Source organism: Dermacentor albipictus, unplaced genomic scaffold (genome assembly GCF_038994185.2).
Source record: "Dermacentor albipictus isolate Rhodes 1998 colony unplaced genomic scaffold, USDA_Dalb.pri_finalv2 scaffold_16, whole genome shotgun sequence".
In the NCBI taxonomy this organism is placed as follows: domain Eukaryota; kingdom Metazoa; phylum Arthropoda; class Arachnida; order Ixodida; family Ixodidae; genus Dermacentor; species Dermacentor albipictus.
The window spans coordinates 9,574,819-9,595,590 of record NW_027225570.1 but is presented as its reverse complement, the minus strand read 5'-3'; the positions used below and the strand labels follow the sequence as shown (position 1 = coordinate 9,595,590).

General features: G+C 47.7%; 1 protein-coding gene across 1 annotated transcript in view; it reads left to right on the top strand.

Annotated features, from left to right (window-relative positions):
• The window catches only part of LOC135901686 (endothelin-converting enzyme 1-like), a 185,102-nt gene that overhangs the window by 135,472 nt on the left and 28,858 nt on the right, over positions 1-20,772 (top strand). Inside the window, exons 4-6 of the mRNA XM_065431531.2 lie at positions 5,337-5,828; positions 14,603-14,817; positions 17,820-18,013. Of these exons, the coding sequence (XP_065287603.2) occupies positions 5,337-5,828; positions 14,603-14,817; positions 17,820-18,013 (901 nt within the window). The remainder of the gene's footprint in view (positions 1-5,336; positions 5,829-14,602; positions 14,818-17,819; positions 18,014-20,772) is intronic.

Here is a 20,772-nt window from a genome sequence, read left to right as displayed (position 1 = left end):
CCTTCCCGACACTAATTTAGAACTCTATATCGGTGCGTCTTGAAAACAACTTAATACCAATTTCTGTTAGCACTAAGTTTCTTGGCGTAGTTTTAGACAGGCATCTGAAATTCAATCTTCATGCGCACTCACTTGTCCGTAAGATATCGTTTGGAATACGCGCCATAATCAAAACCCGCTCGTACTTTCAGCCACACATTATCCATTCCCTTTATCATGCACACATTCACAGCCATTTATCTTACTGCATATCAGCCTGGGGAAACACATACCTCGCTCACCTCAGCCAACTTCAACGCATGCTGAATTAGGCGATTCGCCTCATGACTTTCAGCCATTTCCTATCGAATGCAACGCCACTTTATTGCAGTTTAAACATTCACCCTCTTCATCAGCTCTTTCAGTTAAAGTTAACAATCGTGATCTATAGGTTATTTCGTAATATTGCACACATAGATGGCTTTGTTATTGAAACTTTTGTAAATACTTACGCTACTAGGTTCTCTGAACTCGATAATCGTCTTTTGCCTAAAGTGCGCACAAACTATGGTAAGTTCACTACCACATGTGCGGGAATAAAACTATGGAATTCTATTCCACATACCATTAAATCATCCCCCACAGAGCATATATTCAAGAATCAGGTTAAGAAATACTTTATGCAGCAATTCTCTTCATCCTAACCACTGCCTTTGTGATTGTAATCATAATTGACTTAGCTATTATACTACACGTTTATTACTCATATTTTTATTGTATTTTACATTTGCATTGCTTGTTCACTACAGAAGTCTTCGCATTTTTTTTTGTCTTACTAAACAGTTTTGAGTTCTTTTTTCGCGCTGTTTCTCATTTAGTGTGTAATGCCACCGTAACCAATGCTTGATCTGTATTGTCTTTTTTTTATTTTTCATGTATGGGAGTCCCCCTGACAGTTTGTAACTTTGGGACTCCCTGTGTAGTGCTCATTTTGCATACAATTCTTGTAAATCTGACATCGTTGATGAAGAAACTTGAACTTGAACTTGAACGTGCCAAAGTTTAAAGAAAACACAAACAAAAACTCCATAGTGAATGCGACAAAGTGAATCGGAGTGATGGCATGACTGGGAGTTCCAGTCATTGCGAAAGTGATATTCCTCGTCAGAACAGATTAGTAGCTGTTTGTCGATCAATCTGGTTGCGCTCTTTCTTATCTGAAAAGGCCTCGGCTGTGATGGTGGACGATATCTCCCTGATAGATACACGCATGTTTGATTACCTCAACATGAAAGAGTATCATGTGGTCATAAACAACCATATGTGGAACCCATGGTATTTCATAGGTATTTCTTAAAAAGGTTATGGAACATGATTTTTAATATGCAATTGCACTACTTGACGATTCTTGTTTCGTACCCACCTTTGACCCTATTCTTGTAGACACATTTCTAGCGCATTTGCGACACTATTGAGGAATCTAGCGAATATTTAATATCGGCGTATTGGGATCATTGCTTTAAGCAACGTGGCAACACCGTTAACAACGTGTCCACCGTGAGAGTGTCCCTGAAGCAGCAACATGTGTGGCCCAGGTTGCGTGTGCACTGACGTATCTCTGACGTAGATATACACTACGTTAGAGAAGCAATGCTGTCCCTGCAGTTGTACTGCGACAACCTCGGCTTCGAGCGCGCTCCAAACCGCGTGGCCGAAGGAACGCGCGAAAGCAAAATTCCATTTCGGTTATTCAAATTAGTCACTCATGTGCCGTGAGCAGGGCATTTATGACGATTTGCAATGGATATTTCTTTTGCTAACCGATATTTACAAAAAAGAAAGAAAAAATTGGAGGACGCTTAAGCTTCGCCTTCAAGAGTGGGACGCGACAGCGTTCCCGTCGACCCGCCAAGGGGCATAAGACAATGCGCTACGGCACAGCAATCACTTACGATGCGCCCCGCATCGGACTTAGCGCCCACCTATCACGCGGTGAGCGTCAAGCAACGCAGCGTTCGGCGCGGCGACGAAACGTGCGCCTGAGCGAACGAAACGAACCAAAGAACTCGGTGTCTCGGAGGGGAAACGATCTACGCCACGTCGTGATCGGCACGGGCAGAGAGATAGATAGTAATCTAAACCGGAAGCACGGCGAAGCGTCGTCAGGGGAGAGGGAGTCCCGCGACGCGCCTGGCAGCGGTCCCAATGCGCGCGCGGCGCTCCTCCTGTCGGGGCAGCGCCGTACATTGAGAGGAGGGGGTCTTCTGTGTTTGCCGCAAGATGGCTCTGCGTGTGCGGAAAGCGCAGAAGAAATGCAGCGGAAACGCACTTCGCAACTCGTGTAATTGTGACTTCTGTACGTTACATGTTCATAATTACCGATATACACCGCAGTATAACTTTCCACGGCTCGTTTCGAAGGCAACACCGCATTCACTAGAGGCGCGTTTGCACCGCTTGGAAGCATCGAACTCGTGGCTGAGTGGTAGCGTCTCCGTCTCACACTCCGGAGACCTGGGTTCGATTCCCACCGGGCCAATCTTGGAAGTTGCTTTTTATTTATGAAGCGCCTGCCGTGATTTATCGCTCACGGTCAACGCCGCCGACGCCGACACCCGACGCCGACGACACCGGCTTTTCTGCGACACGAGCTCCTTAACGCTATCGCGTTAAAAAGAAAATAGCATCCGTCATAATGATTGCGCACTGAAAGAGCGACATCTACGTCCACAGTTTGCCTTTACTGCTGTCGATGTATCTACATTTATCGTTTAACACTTTACAGAGAGCGCTTAAAACGAACGAAAATCAGCTCACCATGTCATGCGCCTAATTTGTTCATTATGACTTTGTTAGGCTCTAAATGAGTGTCGTGTATAAAAACGTTGCCAAGAATTGGGTCACGGTTCATCATTGCAGACAGGGCACGCGAGAGTGTTCAGAAACTTTGAGCCGGTGCTCTCGTGCATCCTTTACCAATCAGCTTTTTCCTACGTCAGACACGCTGCTTCTTTCCACATTCCAGTTCTGACGAAACATCTGTGTCAGTTTCGAGGACTATGAGGAAACCTATAAACTTTATTTTACAGTAGTTAGGCTAGAACTTAGGCTATAGTTGTAATATTACTGTCATTGAATGTTTGCACTGTGTTGATAATCCGGGGTGTAGAACACGAAAGTTTCTTTCACCCCGCTACTTTCTTCTTTAGTGTAGATGAAAATAATTAACAGTTTCCATTTTGCAGTTCCTTCGCCTTGCTCACAAGTACTATACAAATACGTTATGCAGATCTCACGCACTGTGGGAATCGATGTAAGCCAAGCTTTCCGTTGTGGATGCTTTGAATGACGATAATCAGCAGTGATGTGAACGGCTGAAGCTTAACTTCTTCAACTTTTAGGCTAAGATGAGAGTGGTGAGTTGGTGTTAAACGTTACCTTGCGTGAACCACTGCTGTTCGTCTGCGTAGTACACAGAACACACAGGAAGAGGTGTTTGCTTGAGGCGTTGTGGCGTGCCACATTTTATAACCTCTGAGATGGTTGAGTGTTGCCATTTCCTCACGTGCCACATCGCATTGTGGCAGTACTAAACCTGAATTGGATTTGGGGCTCTACGTTCCAAAATCCCACTCGGATTAGGTGGCAAGCCGTAGTGGCGGACTCCGGAATAATTTTGACACCGTGATGTTTTTTAGCGTGCCCGAAAATCTAAGTGCACATGCGTTTTCTATTTCGCCCCCGTCGAAAGCCGGCTGCCGTGATTGGGATCAATTCCACTTCCTCTAGCAATGCCATAGCCGCTAAGCTACCGCGGCGGGCACAAAAATGTGTATTTTATGGTGGACCGCTTCCACAGTGTCGTCTGGGCCCTGCGGTGCGCATTAATTAATGCGACAGTGCTTCTGCACGCCCTTCGTAATTTGTCCGCTTGACATATTTGCATCGTGTTTGCTTTCCAGACATAGCAGGAACATACTGTACCGTACCTCGAACTTAAGGTTATCCAGTTTCCCCGCAACCATATAGTAGTAGGGTTTCCTTGCCTTCTCACGTCGCCTTCACCCCCTCCCCCTTGTATGGTAACTGCCTCTTCTCCTCCCTCTTCTCTACAGTTCTATCTACGTCCCCTCTGGACTCGCACGTTAAGAGAAAGAGAAGTGCTGGATTTCCTGCAATGCTTTTGAGGGGGGTCAGGGATAATTACAGCTGTCAAGAGGCTGCTCCAGAGGGCATTGTGCACATTCGACGCGGCGGGGTGAAAACGAGTTTCTAGCGTTCCCTTTCCTCTCTTACTCACGTACTCGCGCCTGTCATCTATATACACGCTCTGAACCCTCCCCCCCCCCCCGACGCGGTGTGCGCGACAGCAGCAGCAGCAGCAGTGGGAAATTCTAAGGAACAGGCAAAGAAAGCTGCGCTTTAAAGAAACAAAATGCCACGGAACGAAAATGACTAAAAGCTGTTGTCAACACGTTCCCGTTCTCCGGTGTAAGGCTTGCCAGAAGACCGGTGGCTATCAGTGCCAGGATGAGCGGAGCGGCGAATTTCTTCTCCATAGTTGCTGTTTCGGGCAAAGCAAGACCTGCGCGTGAGGCTTACTCAAATAGCGTGACCACGTCAAGGGCTTCGAGACTGCATGTTCTTTACTAGGATATGTACTTAATACGCGATACATGAAAACCTTAAGAAACGGGAATTCCAAGATACTCACTCCACCACTGAATCTATAGGAAGACGAGAAGGGAGACGATGGTATAGATCCTTAGTCGTCGTAATGCTGCTCCGGGCGACGAGGTTTATTAGTTTTTGAAAGACAGGCAGCAAGTGCTCGAAAAAGAGTGAAGTCGGCGTATACTGTCCATTCTCTTGAACGCCCTTGCAGCAATAATTCCCGGAGCTTAACAATTGTGTGCTCGTGCTTTTTGCTTGCTGACTTACGGGGGTATGAGCCACTGATGCTGATAGTTTTCAACTTGCTGTTCTGCATGTTGTATGCGTGATTAGAAAGAATGTAAGCACTGTCCGCTTCACTGTGCTGAGTGCTTGTAGCCTCTGGCTTCCTGGGCTATGAGCCATTACACCTTTTTGTTTGCTTGCGGGGGTATGAGCCATTGATGCTGATATTTCATTTTATGTGCGGACGCGAAAATTCTATGGTACCCTAGACATGTACAGCACCGCTGTAAAATTATTATGTAGATCCAGCACACATATTGAAATCTATGTGAATGGAAGATCTGTCGAAGCGGGCAAATAAATGCTATTGAACAAAATAACGATGCCTAAAATTGTCTTTATTGGGATTCAACGTAAAGTGTAATCTTACGCAATGTCCGTGCTTACGAACCACACAGGTCGCAACCTTCGTGGCACGCAACGTCTATCCACTACGACGTTCGCAAGCAGCGCCGAATTGCAGCCAACAGTTCGTGCGAATCCGCAATGCGAAAACGTCGACGCAGCGCCGCCACGAGGAGGAAGGACGCGCTCGACGTTTTTCGAGGCGGGCGAAAGCGTCCGGCGTAGGAAGAAGAGGAGGAAGAAGACGAAAAAGGACGAACCTCGCCATGGAGCAGCGTTCTTCTGGAACTCCGTCGAAGACCGCGGAAGGTGCGTTGGCCCACCGAAAATCGAGACACAGTCGTCGCACCGGTTCGCCTGCCGGAAAAGCCTCGAAGCCGAAAAAGCACCGGGAACCGGCTCGGCAACCGGCTGCGCTCGACGCAAGTCGGCCCACCCAGCGCGCACCCGCCGCCCAAGACAGCCCCGCGGACACCCACCCGAGTCCTTCGCCCAAGCGTAGCGATTCCATTGGCAGCAACTCGCTGGCTCGCATGAAAGACCTGGTGAGCACCCTCCGTGTTTTCGGGAGAATCTTTATTCATTCCTTCTTGTAAGACAAACGCGGATAACAAAATATACAGGTGGAGGAGGTCGAACATCTTGAAGGGGCGGCGCTAGACGACAAAGACCGAAGGCGGGAAGCACGAAGGACTGCGCTGAACTCACGAGTAGCTTTCTCAGAAGGCATGCGCAACTTCAGTCCTACAACCTATAACCACGTGCCCTCCCATCATTCGCGTCATGATCAGTGCACAGGCAAACAGCAAAACCCAGTGATCTAATGCTATACTATGAAGTGGTTTAAAAATGCAAATTCACTGTCATGCAAATTTATTGAAGGCATGCTTACAGAAAGCGATCATTTTTTCCTGATATGGTAGGCTTCAATAATCTCCCTCGCCGTCTAATTGCTATGCTCGTAAATAACTGTGGTGTCTTCATAGAATGGAGTACACCCATGCTCGGAGCAATGCCGCTTGACGTGTGAGTAGCCATTACCCGCTGGCGAGCGTCTATGCTCTGACAATATAATGTTGAGGCATCGACCTGCTTGGCCGATATAGACGTTACCATAGAAAAACTGAAACTCGTAAACAACTCCCATTCTACATTGCACAGGCAGATACGTGTGCTTAACAGTGCAGCATTTCCCAGCAAGCGTGGAGGCAGCCTGTGCCAACTTCTTATGAATCTTATCGAAAATTTTGATCATCTTGTTAGGGGAAGAAAAAGGAACCTTTACATCAAATATACCGGCTACATTCCTGAGGTTCTGTAATAGTTTATGTGCGTGTGGAATTTATCATCATCATCATCATCAGCCTCGTTACGCCCACTGCAGGGCAAAGGCCTCTGCCATACTTCTCCAACAACCCCGGTCATGTAATAATTGTGGCCATGCCGTCCCTGCAAACTTCTTAATCTCATCCGCCCACCTAACTTTCTGCCGCCCCCTGCTACGCTTCCCTTCCCTTGGGATCCAGTCCGTAACCCTTAATGATCATCGGTTATCTTCCCTCCTCATTACATGTCCTGCCCATGCCCATTTCTTTTTCTTGATTTCAACTAAGATGTCATTAACTCCCGTTTGTTACCTCACCCAATCTGCTCTTTTCTTATCCCTTAACGTTACACCTATCATTCTTCTTTCCATAGCTCGTTGCGTCGTCCTCAATTTGAGTAGAACCCTTTTCGTAAGCCTCCAGGTTTCTGCCCTGTATGCGAGTACTGGTAAGACACAGCTATTATATACTTTTCTCTTGAGGGATAATGGCAACCTGCTGTTCATGATCTGAGAATGCCTGCCAAACGCACCCCAGCCCGTTCTTATTCTTCTGATTATTTCCGTCTTATGATCCGGATCCGCCGTCACTACCTGCCCTAAGTAGATGTATTCCCTTGCGACTTCCAGTGCCTCGCTGCCTATTGTAAATTGCTGCTCTCTTCCGAGACTGTTAAACATTACTATAGTTTTCTGCAGATTCATTTTTAGACCCACTCTTCTGCTTTGCCTCTCCAGGTCAGTGACCATGCATTGCAATTGGTCTCCTGAGTTACTAAGCAAGGCAATATCATCAGCGAATCGCAAGTTACTAAGGTATTCTCCATTAACTTTTATCCCCAATTCTTCCCAATCCAGGTCTCTGAATACCTCCTGTAAACACGCTGTGAATAGCATTGGAGAGATCGTATCTCCCTGCCTGACGCCTTACTTTATCGGGATTTTGTTGCTTTCTTCATGGAGGACTACGGTGGCTGTGGAGCCGCTATAGATATCTTTCAGTATTTTTTACATACGTCTCGTCTACACCCTGATTCCGTAATGCCTCCATGACTGCTGAGGTTTCGACAGAATCAAACGCATCGAATTATAACTGCTTTTTTCTTCTTGTTGGCAGGCTCTGGATTATTCATTCTTCTGAGCGCTCTTAATTTTACAGGCTTAACAAGCTTCTACGCTTCCCCTTCAAGATGTTCAACCAGTGCCAACTTGGCCAAACGTCTATTCTTGTACAGGGGGAGTTCGAAGGGATCTGTGCTGCCAGAGGGTCTCTTGCAGATATAAAAAAAAGAACAGGTAATACAAATGCAGCAAAGGAATTATATGATTACCAAGCACGCGCACAGATAAAACAAGTGTACGCAGCAAAAAATGTAATGTTATAGACAACTATAGATTGTAAGTATAATCGAGCGCACAAGGCACAATAAATGACACTGCTGCAAATCAAAATCACAATTCATGCAAAAAACAAAAGTAACTTTTTTAAACGTGCCTATATCCTAGAGAATGGGGAAACTGCCTGACCTAGGGGGGGGGGGGGAGCGAGGTACGTGTTGAATGCCACAACTCAATGGAATTCCACGGGATCTCAAAGAAAGAAATTCACCGTGAACACGACACTCCCGAATGGGAAATTTGAGCGCAGCTCGATACTACTTTCATTTTTATGCGAAGCATATTACGAGGGCTCAACCCAGCTCCTCAGGAGCGGCGGTGACCATGAAATCACGTGACACCGTGACGTCACGACAGAGGAGAACCGGCGCTCCAACTCCCGCCGTCGCTCGCGGCGTCGCGCCCCGCATCGGACGCGGTGCGCGTCGAGCAACGCAGCGTTCGGCGCGACAACGAAATGTGCGCCTGAGCAAGCGCCGCACGCCTGAGCCGACGTTATGCGAAGCATATTACGAGGGCTCAACCCAGCTCCTCAGGCGCGGCGGTGACCATGAAATCACGTGACACCGTGACGTCACGACAGAGGAGAACCGGCGCTCCAACTCCCGCCGTCGCTCGCGGCGTCGCGCCCCGCATCGGACGCGGTGCGCGTCGAGCAAAGCAGCGTTCGGCGCGACAACGAAATGTGCGCCTGAGCAAGCGCCGCACGCCTGAGCCGACGCCGACGACACCGGCTTTTCTGCGACACGAGCTCCTCAACGCTGTCGCGTTAAAATAAAGGCTAGTATGCTTCGCATCCTGGGCTTAATCTTAGCTAAGCCACAGCCATTTTTTTTGTTATATGATTATATGTGTACACGGTTTATATTAGGAAGAGAGCGCTGTCCGTAGCGTGGCTGCCGCGGACGATTGCAAAACGGAACGAAGCGAGGCGCGACTGCCTCGCCCATCGGGAGATCGCGAGAGGCAGCGCGTGGGTGACGCGTGGGCGCGATTCAAAGCAGCAGCCGAGTGGTTTTTTGTTGTTGATGATAATAACCAAAAGGCAGTTGTCTTTTCTTTCCTCGTCACACATATATAACATTGAGCAGGACTTTTCTTTTTTTTTGGGGGGGGGGGAGGGAGTTGCATGAAATCAAACTCTCTCTCGTTTTAATTAAAAAGTTGTCTTTTTGTCTTTCTCAGTCTTCGTTCCTTCCTCACATGGTCGCTTTTCAATCGCTGCTCCCATAAACGCGCTTGCTGATGCTCGTGAAAATTGGGTCTCGTCCGCCTTTCGGGCGAAGCTGCACGGCCCGTTTGGATCGACTTTGGAAAGCACATTAGTATCGGCACCTGCGCGACGTTCTGCGCAAGAAGTCACCCGTCACTGAACACTCAGTTCCATAGCACCGCTCATTTGCATCGGCTGCTAATGGTTTGAAAAACATTGCCCCAAATGATGAGCCAGGAGGTTTTTCTAGCTAAGCTTTCCTTTCTAACCATACAGGACTTTGTTCGCCGCGGTTGTCTTGTTGAATAGCCCAGCACGAAGGACGCCACACTTATATCACAGATACAGCTTTTATAGTCATTCGTTCTGCGCCTACAGATCCGCTGGTGAACGGCTCTGTGCCCAGCTGGATTAAATCATGGAAGAACGGGCGGTACTTAAATAGCCTTGCCGCAACAAACATGTGTCTACAAGCACGTAATTCTTTCATTAAAGCGTAGCCTTACTTTATTTCCTCCTCGGAAATATGGTGAGCCTGCTCGGTCGGTTTCTCGCCAAACTCGGAAGTAGTGCAGTCCGCGGTCGCGTATGCCTCTTGTGTCGTATCCGCCCCTCGCCGTCCAGCCGCGGCATGCACGCATTCGCTACGCTACGCTACGCTACGCTACGTTCTGCGCGCTACGCTTCAAAGTGCGGTGCGGAACACGAACTGTCGCGTTGCCGGAAACCCCAACGACCCAAAACTTCTGCGACGGGACAAAAACGTGAACAGTTCGTGGCTCCAACTTGGAAATTAAAGAAAAAGTTCGCGCATCATGTGCGTCCTTGCATAAAATTTAATTGATGGGTTTCAATTACCGTTTCGTGCTTCCTCCCTATACTTGATTCCGTCAAGTTCGTCGGACATACCGTATTTCTCTCGATACAGGTCGTTATTTTATTATAACAGTATCACGAAAAGTGCACGCAACACTTTACAAGACCAACGCAAGAAAAAATGTCGAAATTTTTTAAAAATCTTGTATACCGCGTAGTTACCTGACGCTACCATGCGTACGCGCTTACGCGTCGTTTGGAGCGAAACACCATTTTTCACGCGTCATCTTCCAGAACATATTTGGCGCAAACTACCGCGAAACAAGCTATAGCTACATTGTGCTATGACAGATCTTGTCCGCGGCCGGCCAACTGCAAACTCTGGCTACGACGTTGCGTTTCCTCATTGAATTAATGAATAAAATTATCGCGCTACGGCCGTTTCGCTGCGATTTCAATGACGGCTAGTACGTTGATCTTTCTAGTCTTCGTGCTTGTAGCGTCAGGCGCTCTTCTGACTCGGTGTACTGTGCTTGATTTGCCTGTATTAAGCGGGATTTCTAAGCAGTCCTATTTTCCTAAACGCGGAACACAACGAGACTATGCTCGCATGCATAATGGCTGGGAATTGTGGCCTTTATAGCGCAGCAGTTTGTAGAAAATGACCAGTTTGCGAAGTCACAAAGCTGATGGAAGTCGGATGGAGGGAAATTTAGGCAGATGTACGCACTAACCACCATTCCCAGGCTGACTGAGCCACGATTATCGCAGCTCCCGTAGAAACTGTAATGCCGGAGATCCCTCCAGTAACTTTTGCGAAAACATGAGGCAGAGTCTGCCTCGTGTTTATCATTATTTCTCCTCCAAGCATCGAACTCCTGGCGCGTGACGGCTGTCACCTAACGGCCCACGTATACGAGAGCAGCAAACGTTAACAGAAGTACTGGAGTGGTGAGAGAGCGAAAATATTTACTAAGACACTAAAGGGAAATGTTAGGTTGAGCTAGATCCACGCAACATCCGTCTATAAGTCTATTATCTTTTCCTGTGTGTCAATATTTCAATTTGTTGCGTAGAAAATGGCCGCCGACGTTCCCGAAACGGCTGCTCAATTTTAACTGCCCGCACCTACCGTGGTTCGCCGCTGAGTGGCTTTGGCGTAGCGCTACTAAGCACGAAGTCGTGGGATCGAATCCCGGCCGGGAGGCCTCACTTTGTTGAGGGCGAATTGCAAACACGCCTGTGTACTGTGAGTAGTGTGCTCGATAAGGAAACCCAGCTAGTAAAAATTAATCCCGAACCCCCCAATACGGCGTGCCTAATAATCAGATCGTGTTTTTACCTTGTAAAACCGCAGGATCGAATCATCTGAATCATTTGCTCGAGAACGGACGAGTTTACGTAATCTTCACGTGAGCTCCCTGTATGGTGCTCTCTGTTAATCGTTCAGGGCTGGCGTCACAGTAGTGGTACCACTTCCTACAACAGGTGGCGCCACTATGATATTCTGACACCTAAAAAAAGAGTTTTCTTCTCGCTACGAATGACGAACTTGCTATTGCGGACTTCTAATCTTTCAATCTAGATCGATTTAACATTTTTCTTTAGCGTCCCTTTAAAACTCTCTGTCCGAGGTCTTGTTGGCGCGGTGTACACTCCAGCGCTGCGCTAAGTCGGCCAATCATACTGCGGAGACCACGCTAACAGCCTTCATGTTCTCTTGTGCACCAGTATACCGCATCCAACTTCCCAACCACAGTGTAAAATAACTTACAGCCTTAAAAGTGGATAAGAGTATGAATTAGTCTATAACTCGCACCTTTGCTCACTTTTTGGTGTAATATCATATCAGTTTAAGACCTATTTACACCCTTACTAAATATTAAGGGCGTAAATTATTTTACAGCGCATCTCTGAGCTTGCCCACAACCACACCACCGCCGAGTGGCTGACTCTTTCATCCTGCCTGCAAGACGAACAAGGAGCTCAGTGATTAGCTCAGTGGTTTAGGTTGTCCGGCTCTCAACTGCACAATATGATAAACAATGGCGGTGGTGGTAGGGAGCGAAGTGTTGCTTTTCCAAACCATACTGTGAAGCTGACGAAGAGATCCTCGCCCGAGAACGACTGCGAAACGAAAAGAACGAACAAGGCTGTGTTGAAATGAACACTAAAGAGAATCGCTTAATCGGTTTAGACCGATACAGTATTCCTTCAAAATTTTTACTTTTCCCTTAGTTTTGTCGTATGAGGCTGGTTGCCAGAAGGGACAATGAGGATCACACTTCCCTTCCTTGATTTTTGCACCGTAATCACAGCGCCAATCAGCCAGTGTGACGCCACCGATTTCAAAGTGCTTTATCGCGTTTCGGCTGTGGTGAAGAGTACAAGTTTTCGAAATATAAATAACTTGCTAATTTCCATCATTCGCTTGTTAAATATTACAATTTAATCCATCCTTACGAAAAAGAAAATTTCCTAGCCGCGAGCAGACGTAATCGAAATCACTTATCTCAGGGCGGGTTGGTGCGGCAACTTCAAAGTGGCTTCGCCATCCGCCTTTTGTTCTAGCGCCTCTTCTGGCTTACCAGCCCTCCCAACATGGTATGAATGGCGTTCTTTCCATTGAGGAAGCATAATTTACCAATACAACTCAACTTACTTTTGTAATTAGTACCCTCTTATTAAACAGCGATTTCTAGTCCTCTTAATGTGCGCTGCATGTTTTCCTTCTACATGACTATATAAGCTACCACATCAGCAAACCAAACAACTATCTCAAGCCAATTAACGCAGAGGAATCAGCTGCGTTTGTAAGAGTGAAAACCAACAATTAGCTCCGTTCATCGTTCTACGAAGCCGTGAAGACGCTGAGAGTCTCTCAGGGCTTTTGCTTGTGAGTGAGCAACAAATGAGTCATTGCTTCTCGCAGGACCTGTTTCATATTCCTGCCACGAGGTACCCTTTTCTGGGAGGTGATAAACTACGGGTTATCGTGCCTATGACTCATTCAATCTCGGATATTACATCTAGAGTTTTGCGGACGCTTACGTGTATGTAAACAACCTGTAGTGTTGCAGGAAAAAGAAATAGCAAGGCCAGCGTGTGCAATCTCTTACAACTTAGCTTCTTTTATTGCGATGACAACTATATGAGCACCCCAGCCGCATCTTTGTCGTCGCCGTCGGCGTTATGTTCCGTATAAAGTCCAAGGGCGATAACACCGTCGCTGCGTGTCGTATGTGTGGGCGAGTGAAAGCACGCGAGGGAAGCCGGCGATCGCGGCTCAATCTGGCGCTCGCGAAGAAAGAAAGCGGAGAGAAAACGCGCCATCTTCCGTCGCGCGAAAGGCCGGGGAGGGAACTGGAGGGAAGGGAAGGGGGGGAGGACGCCGTCATGCAACGGCAGCAACTGCGCATTTCGCTACTGGGCGCAAAGGGAACTATTAATCGTGGCTCAATCGGGCTCAATCTCGCGCTCCATATTTGGAGGAAAGCGGCGAGCCAGCGCAGGAGGGAGAGAGGCGGCTTCGACTCCGCCAACAAATGCGTACTTTGCACGCATGCGCGCGGTCGCGTGCGCCGTCTCTTGAAAGGAATCTGCAGACGGCTCATACCTTTTTGCGCTCTGTATTCTCGCCGCTCTTGCGCTGAAGCGATAGACGGCGCGAAAGTCAAGTCACTCGCTGCTGCTGCCGTAGAACTGCCTGTTATTTGCTATCGAAATCGATGCCCCGCCTTTCGGGCTAAACTGCGACTTTTTTTTTAGTTTGAGTGCATTTGGGATTTTTTTTAGATGAATGAGGCGCGCTTATCTAGCGTACGTTCATTTCGATGTGAATTAATTTCCTGTTCCACTGCAGCAGAACGGCTTCTCCCGTCGATATCCAATAACCGTTGCCTCGCGGCAGCTGATTCCGTCTTATGACTGCACCACACCACCTAATTCGTTGCCGTCCTCGACTGCGCTTCCCTTCTCTTACTATACCATTCTACATGTCTAACAGACAATCGGTTATATTACACGGTATACCCATTGTGATTTCTTCCTCTAAACTTCTCTAAAACTTCCTCTAAACTCTACGGCTGTCCCTTTTTTTTTCTTCGTTCCAACGCTGGTATCCCGAATCTTACCTCCTTATGAAGCTTCCTTTATTTGCGGCCTTAAAAGTTATCGAGGGTGCAAATAACTATATAACTAACACCCTAACACACGAAGGGTGTAAATGCGGGAGTTATACATTGATTTACACCTTTATTCACGTTTAACAGACGTAAATTATTTCGATGGGGGCGAAATGCGAAAACACCCGTGTACTTAGATTTAGGTGCACGTTAACGAACCCCAGGTGGTCGAAATTTCCGGAGTCCTCTACTACGGCGCGCCTCATAATCAGAAAGTGGTTTTGGCACGTAAAACTCCATAATTTATTTTAATTTTTAAAGACTTAAATTATTTTACAGTGTGCGCGTGTCGTGTTACCTTTTTTTTTGACGCGTTCCGTCCGATATTTTTTCGTTATTTGTTTTCCCTAAATGACCTGGCTTTCTTTCTCCCGTCGTCCGCAGGCCCTGATTGGCCGGGAAGACCAGCGTCGCCCCTCCGAGTCGTCATGGCGGCGTGCGAAGGTGGCGGGGCTGTCGTGCGCCCGCACCGCGACTCCACTCTGTTACTTTTGTGTGGCGCTGGTCGGTGCCGGCGTGCTCACCGCCTTAATCCTCGGCTCGAAAGCGACGCTCAAGGCCCGTCAGATGGCCTTCCAGTACAAAGGCTGCACGACCAGGTGACACCGTGGTTCACGCTCCCACGGGCGGGGGGGAGTCAGTGATGGCTGGATGTTCTCACTTTCGGTTTCTTAAAACCGTTCAGTGTCCTACAGAAGTTACTATGTTGAAATCCATCCTTGCAGCTGCAGGTTTGAGGCGTAACCAACGCATTTTCTGCAAGGCAAAGTGCAATCTGATGCAAGATATAGAAAGAAGCAACTTATTTATTTCAAACACTTTTTTTTTTGGATAATCAGTTTGTGTAGTTGAAATGATTAACAGTGTAGCTAGTTTTCTTTGTTTTCTTCTTTTGGTGGTGGGGGAGGAGGGCAGCACGCGCTTGACCTGGGAAAGTGGGAGAGGGTGGGTGGGTGTTGTCATTCGTCTTTGTGTGCCAGCTACCCTAATACACGAATTTCCCCATCCCTGTATCTACACCCCATGGAATTATGAATAACTAGTACATTGATTGCCTAAATTTTGCAGAAATTATAAAGTTGGCATCATATGAATTAGAAATGACTTTTTTGTTTTTTTGTTATTAACGTGCGCAAGCATCTAGCCATTTAAGTTTTGTTCTTAGTGTGTTCTTTTTGTGGAAGTAATTACGTGTTTTTTTTTTCGTAAACTGTCTAGTCGTATAACGGTGTACTCTATATCTACCTTTCTAGCGACATATAGCATTGCCTCACAAAAATTTCTAGTGGGTACTCCGGCGCTAGTGTCTATCAAGAATGGTGGTTCAGCCGGCCTGTGAACGGCGAAGGCTACATGGATTTGTCTACTAAACATCGTCCTTGTGGCTTCGAACGGTTTTGTGACTTCGTAAAATCGGTGATTTTTAACAAAATATTGTATTACGAATGCAACACTTCACAATGAGTATGTATGAGTGCATTGTGTAATTGTCTTGCTGTGGTTAAAGAAACTAGGTGCGTGGAAATTGAGATATATACGGCATAATAAGTAAGCCGACAAGAACGTTTGAAGCTACAAGCAAGCGCGAATATTAAACAAACTCGTGAACAAAGAATCACTCGCATGTTACCTGGAAAACCGCAGTGCGAGAGTTACCTATAGCAATCATTGCAGAAAATTCCATGCAACCAGTGATCAGTTCCCTAAGAGTATACTGCCAAACAAATATCGAAGGTCACGCGTTTGCATATTGTAGGTGCAAAAGCGACGTCATGGCGGTCATATTTTGAACACCAGCATAGTAGAAAAGTGCACTGACATGGTGGTGATGGTGGTGGTGGTCAATGGAGGTCATGGGTGCGAGTATCCTAAGAATAAACCTGCAAGAAACATGACTATGTTTTCATGTATTTGGTCGACAAGATCGTAGGCAGCTGTTGGTTTTAGGTGGTAGATGTTTTTTTTTTTATGCGAAAGTGTCAAATAGCCCATTGAACGAAAAAGCCGGCGTCTGTCTACTGGAGCAGCGGAACGGCTCCTAAATTCCTATTCGTTACGACGCCACGCGCTTCGACGGAGCAAAGTGGGCGAAAGGGAACATCTGTTGTTCTGCTAGCGCGCCAGGTGTTGCGGAAGGGGAGAGAACATCGTCGCGACAGCACGTCACCCTCACTCTCGCTCTGGGTAGCCTGCGTTATCCGCGCGTTCCTTGTCCGCTCAAGCTTTCGCCTGCGTTCTAACTGCACCTCAGTGACGCCAGACCAAAACACGCCGAGTGTCTCAGCGCGCTCGCTTGCCCGCAACGAGTCTGTAACTTGAAGGGCCGCTCAGCGGTGTTCAATTGGACATTAATGTTTTCGCATTCACAACGCATAATAAGTGCTTAGGTGTCCTCGGATGTTTTTAAAGCGAAAGCTTTACTGGCCGCGAACTTGCGATTACACCGTGACCGTGCTCCGAGGAGGCACATGACGTCGCAGTGCGTTCCTCGTCGTTGCGTTCGCCTCCGCTCACTTCGCCAGCTGCGTCCCATGCCTGATAACATGTCGGAGGATTGAAAAGGAGTGCTCGCGTGCGCCGCAACCACAGTTGAGGCGGCAGTATGGACGGCGACAATTCTGATAAGCAGGAGGAGGCCTGGAATAGACATCGGAACGAGATGAAGAGGAAACGAATCGCCCAGGAAGCAGACAAACAGCGCGCCAAACGACTGGCTAAGCGCCGCAACATAGCTAGACAACCAGACTAACCTGGACTTGCAATCAAGATTAACCAAGGCTAACCATGCTATGCCTTAGCTTTCACTACGTATATCCTGGCATAGCCGAGCCAAGTCACTGGTAATTTTTTTTCTTGAGCTCCTTTCCTAAACCTGCGTCCTGTAATCTTCGGTAAAGGGGCATTGACGCCACAATTCTTAAGCTCGCAATCATGCGTAGCACGTGAGACCACACACGTCCCACAACAAGCTGGCAAAAAATGGACCGCATTCGGTGCTGTAGAAAATTCGTAGTATAAGTTTTATGTCGCATTTCAACCCTACAGCAATGTGGCAACACTGAGTAGTGGTGCAATGAAATCGCACTGCCAGAAACGGCTCTCTCGGATTAACCAAAGCCAAACGCCGCAAGTTACTGCGGGAGACGAAAATGCGTGTGGCTGCCGTGTGTCATATCGTCTTTTTTTTCTTTTTTTTCATCTGCGTCTCATTGGTCTGCTGTTGCTTTTTATCGCATGAGTAAAAGAACTGCGCGCCCAATTATTCGGCGACGCCCTTGCTTCGCAGTTCGGTGCCAGAACATGTGGACCGTAAAACGTTCGATGTGGTTTTGAACTGTTTCGGGGCAGACGACCCAGCGATGGCTTTAACTGTCGTTGTCTTAATGGTCCTGTTTCACTCGTACTTTGTTTGTTTCTTTGTTTGCTTGTTTGTTTGTTTTGTTTTGTTTTGTGCGTGGCCCGATGGCTGACAGAATACCGTGCGTCTTCTTAACGCGTTCTTGTTGCCCGAAAGTCATGAGTCAGCGGGGGCAACATGTTCTCGCGAGTCGAAGCGATGACGTCGTCACACGCCCGGGGCTCTCCCATGCTCGCCGCGCAGAGGCTGCCAGGAGCACTTGGAGCGCCTGTCCAACACCCTCAACAAGAGCGTAGACCCGTGCAGGGACCCGATGGCCTACGTGTGCGACAAAGTGCGCTGGCGGAGCGAGATCGTAACGGACGCGCTCACCGACTCGCTGGTGCGCTGGTGCGAGCTCGGCGCCACCTTCCTCGAAAAGCAGCGAAGACCATCGCGTGAGTGATGCGCGCAGCTGTGTAGCTCGGCTCTTGTCTGTATGCTTTTACGAAGGTGAAGGTTTATTTTGTTTCTATTGGAGAAACGGGAATAACAGTGGTCGAACGAGAAACGAAGTTTCTCTGTCGCGAAAAAAGGAAAAAAAAAGAATAAGACAGACTAGGTAGTACAAGACGACGCAGGCACGTATGCTTCCAAATGACCACATTTACTGATATTCAACTTACATACGTACGAATTGTCAAGAACAATGCATGTTCGCAAAAGCAACACACACCGCCAATCCTCGCTATGTCTGCTAGCCGTGCTGGACCGTGCAGCCAAGATACAAAACATTTTCCTTTTTTTGCTGACAGGTCAATCGAAAGCCTACTGAAAGTTTTCGCACGCATTTTTTTATCCTTTTAGCATCGACGATAACGCGTGTGAGCTGATTGGGATGTCGTTGTAAAACGACACATTCTTCGGGCTGCATTCGCACCATGCAGCCACACACTTGTTCCCTGATTACCTGGACAGTGTACAACTTCGTGTTCTTCATCTTTTCTGCGCTATCGCTGTCCGCGCAATGTCAGCTCGTCCAGGATACAAAATATTAGGTTACTGAACAATGAACTATGTTGGAGCAAACATTTCGACAAGGGGGCTTGCCTTGGTCCTTTACAGGTATTGTTTCTTGTGGGCTTTTATCGTGGTGGTGAGATCGGTGTCGACTTATGTTCGTCTGACGATTTGTTTGTTAATGTATGCAGGTTCTTGCGTGAAAGTAGTGCGTTCTCTTGTGGGCTTTGGTTGTAGCGCGTGTGTGCGTGGTTCTTCTGCTTCTTCTTTTTTCTTTCTTCTTTTTTTTCAGGTAGTGTTGCTCCCACGTCCACCGTATGCGTAGATGCTTCATGTGTATTGTCTTCGCCGGAACTTGTTTTACAGCTATAGTATACTCTTGTATAAGTGTTGGCTCCAGCGAGATTGTTTCGTTCGACCGTTGTTATCCACTTCAAACCTCCATCCGCCTGCGAATTTTCCCGCGTTCGCATCTCTATACATACAAGTATCATTCGTAAGTTAATTACACAATCGTAATGAAACGTGACAGACGCCGCGACCGAGGGAAATCAATAGCATCACTCTTCGGTTCTAACAAACGAGCCTCGTTGACAACAAATGCGCGTTGTGCTCATTCATTGTAAATAATTCTCCCAGGCGGAAGCAAACGTGGTTTTTAGTCATTTGTCTTTTTTGTCAGCGCATGTCCTGTTTTATTGTGATCTTTACTGACTAGACGAGATTTCGTCCGATTCTCGACCTCTGACCATCGTCCCTGTAATTATTTTTGCTCCAGATTCGTGAACATGTCAGTGCTTAGATATTCATAGGCAACGAATAGTACATAGCTTAGAAAGCGGGGCTATTGACCCTTTTCGCGGAGCAGTTTGTTCTAGAGAAACGAGATGGCCCTTTCTGCGGCGCGCCGCACCTCGCCTCGGCGACAGCGTACGAATACGAAACCATTACCGCTTCCGCCTTGCTTCTGTGCGATAAGCTGTCGGAAATGGAACTGAGTTTTCGCGAACGCACTATGCTCCAATGATGCCGGATCGAATCATGTGCATTGAAGACGTGTGCAGTAGTTGGTCCGCACGTGTTACCGGCACTTAGAGATGTACGGTCGAGTGCAAAATTTGAGAGACCATGGGAGCGGCGATTAAACTGCATCGCCGCGCCTTCTGGCGGCTGCGCGCCTAAGTTCGATAGCCCACACGGCGCACGCGTGTCCTATGTTAAATGTCAGCCTGCCCGTTCGCTCGTTTCAACACGCGCGCACCGGAACGCGGGAGTGGACACAAGTTGCCACTTCTGCAGTCGCCGTACAAGCGCCCGAGCGATGATATCGTGGCGAGCATACTTCATTTGTACTGGCAGGGCTCGGAGTGTGCTGCTCTCTACGCTTTGATTCTAGACGCTCCGCGGCGCGGGAAACGTGCTTTGGGTCGCTTTTTTTCTGAAATCGAATTATGTGACACTTCGGGGAACCTGCGCACGCTGAAATTATTCGTGGTACTAAGTCGAAATATCGTGCGCCCGGACGCATATGTGAAACCGCCGGATATCGAGCAGCTGGAGAGAAGAGCCAGGGAAGAGAACGGAGAATGCGTAAGTCCCCCACGAAGTATCGCATAATTCGATTTCAGAAAAAGTGACGCAAAGCATGTTTTAAGGAGCTGGTGCCGACAAATTTCGACTGGAAGAAAGCCGAACATTCCAAAACGCACAGCCGCTGGGCTAGACGACGTTCCCGTTAGGCTTATTGATGTATACTAGGAACAAATCGGAAGGAAGCTCTGTTTTAAAGCAATAGAAAAAAACTTTGAAAGATAGACGAATACCAGAGAGTTGGCGACAAAGTTTCACTCATATAGACCGTTCACCATTGCATCAGCAATAAACAAGTTAGCAATGCGAGCAATTAAATTAAAGCTACAAGCATGGGTAGAAAATAATGGCACTTTGGGAGAACTTCAGGATGGCTTTAGCATGGCTTCCACACTACCATCATGCCGAAACCCTTCCTATTGCGCATTGTTCTGCGCAGCCCGCGGAATCTCCTCATCCACCGACGGACATGTTTAGCCTGTCTCCTAGACTGTAAGGGGCGATCGCATTAGAATTGGTGAGAGTGCTCGACGTTGTACGCTCCGTTTCTATTCCCTATGCCACCGGGCAAAATCCTGATTCCTTACGGGACCCGTTCAAGATACTT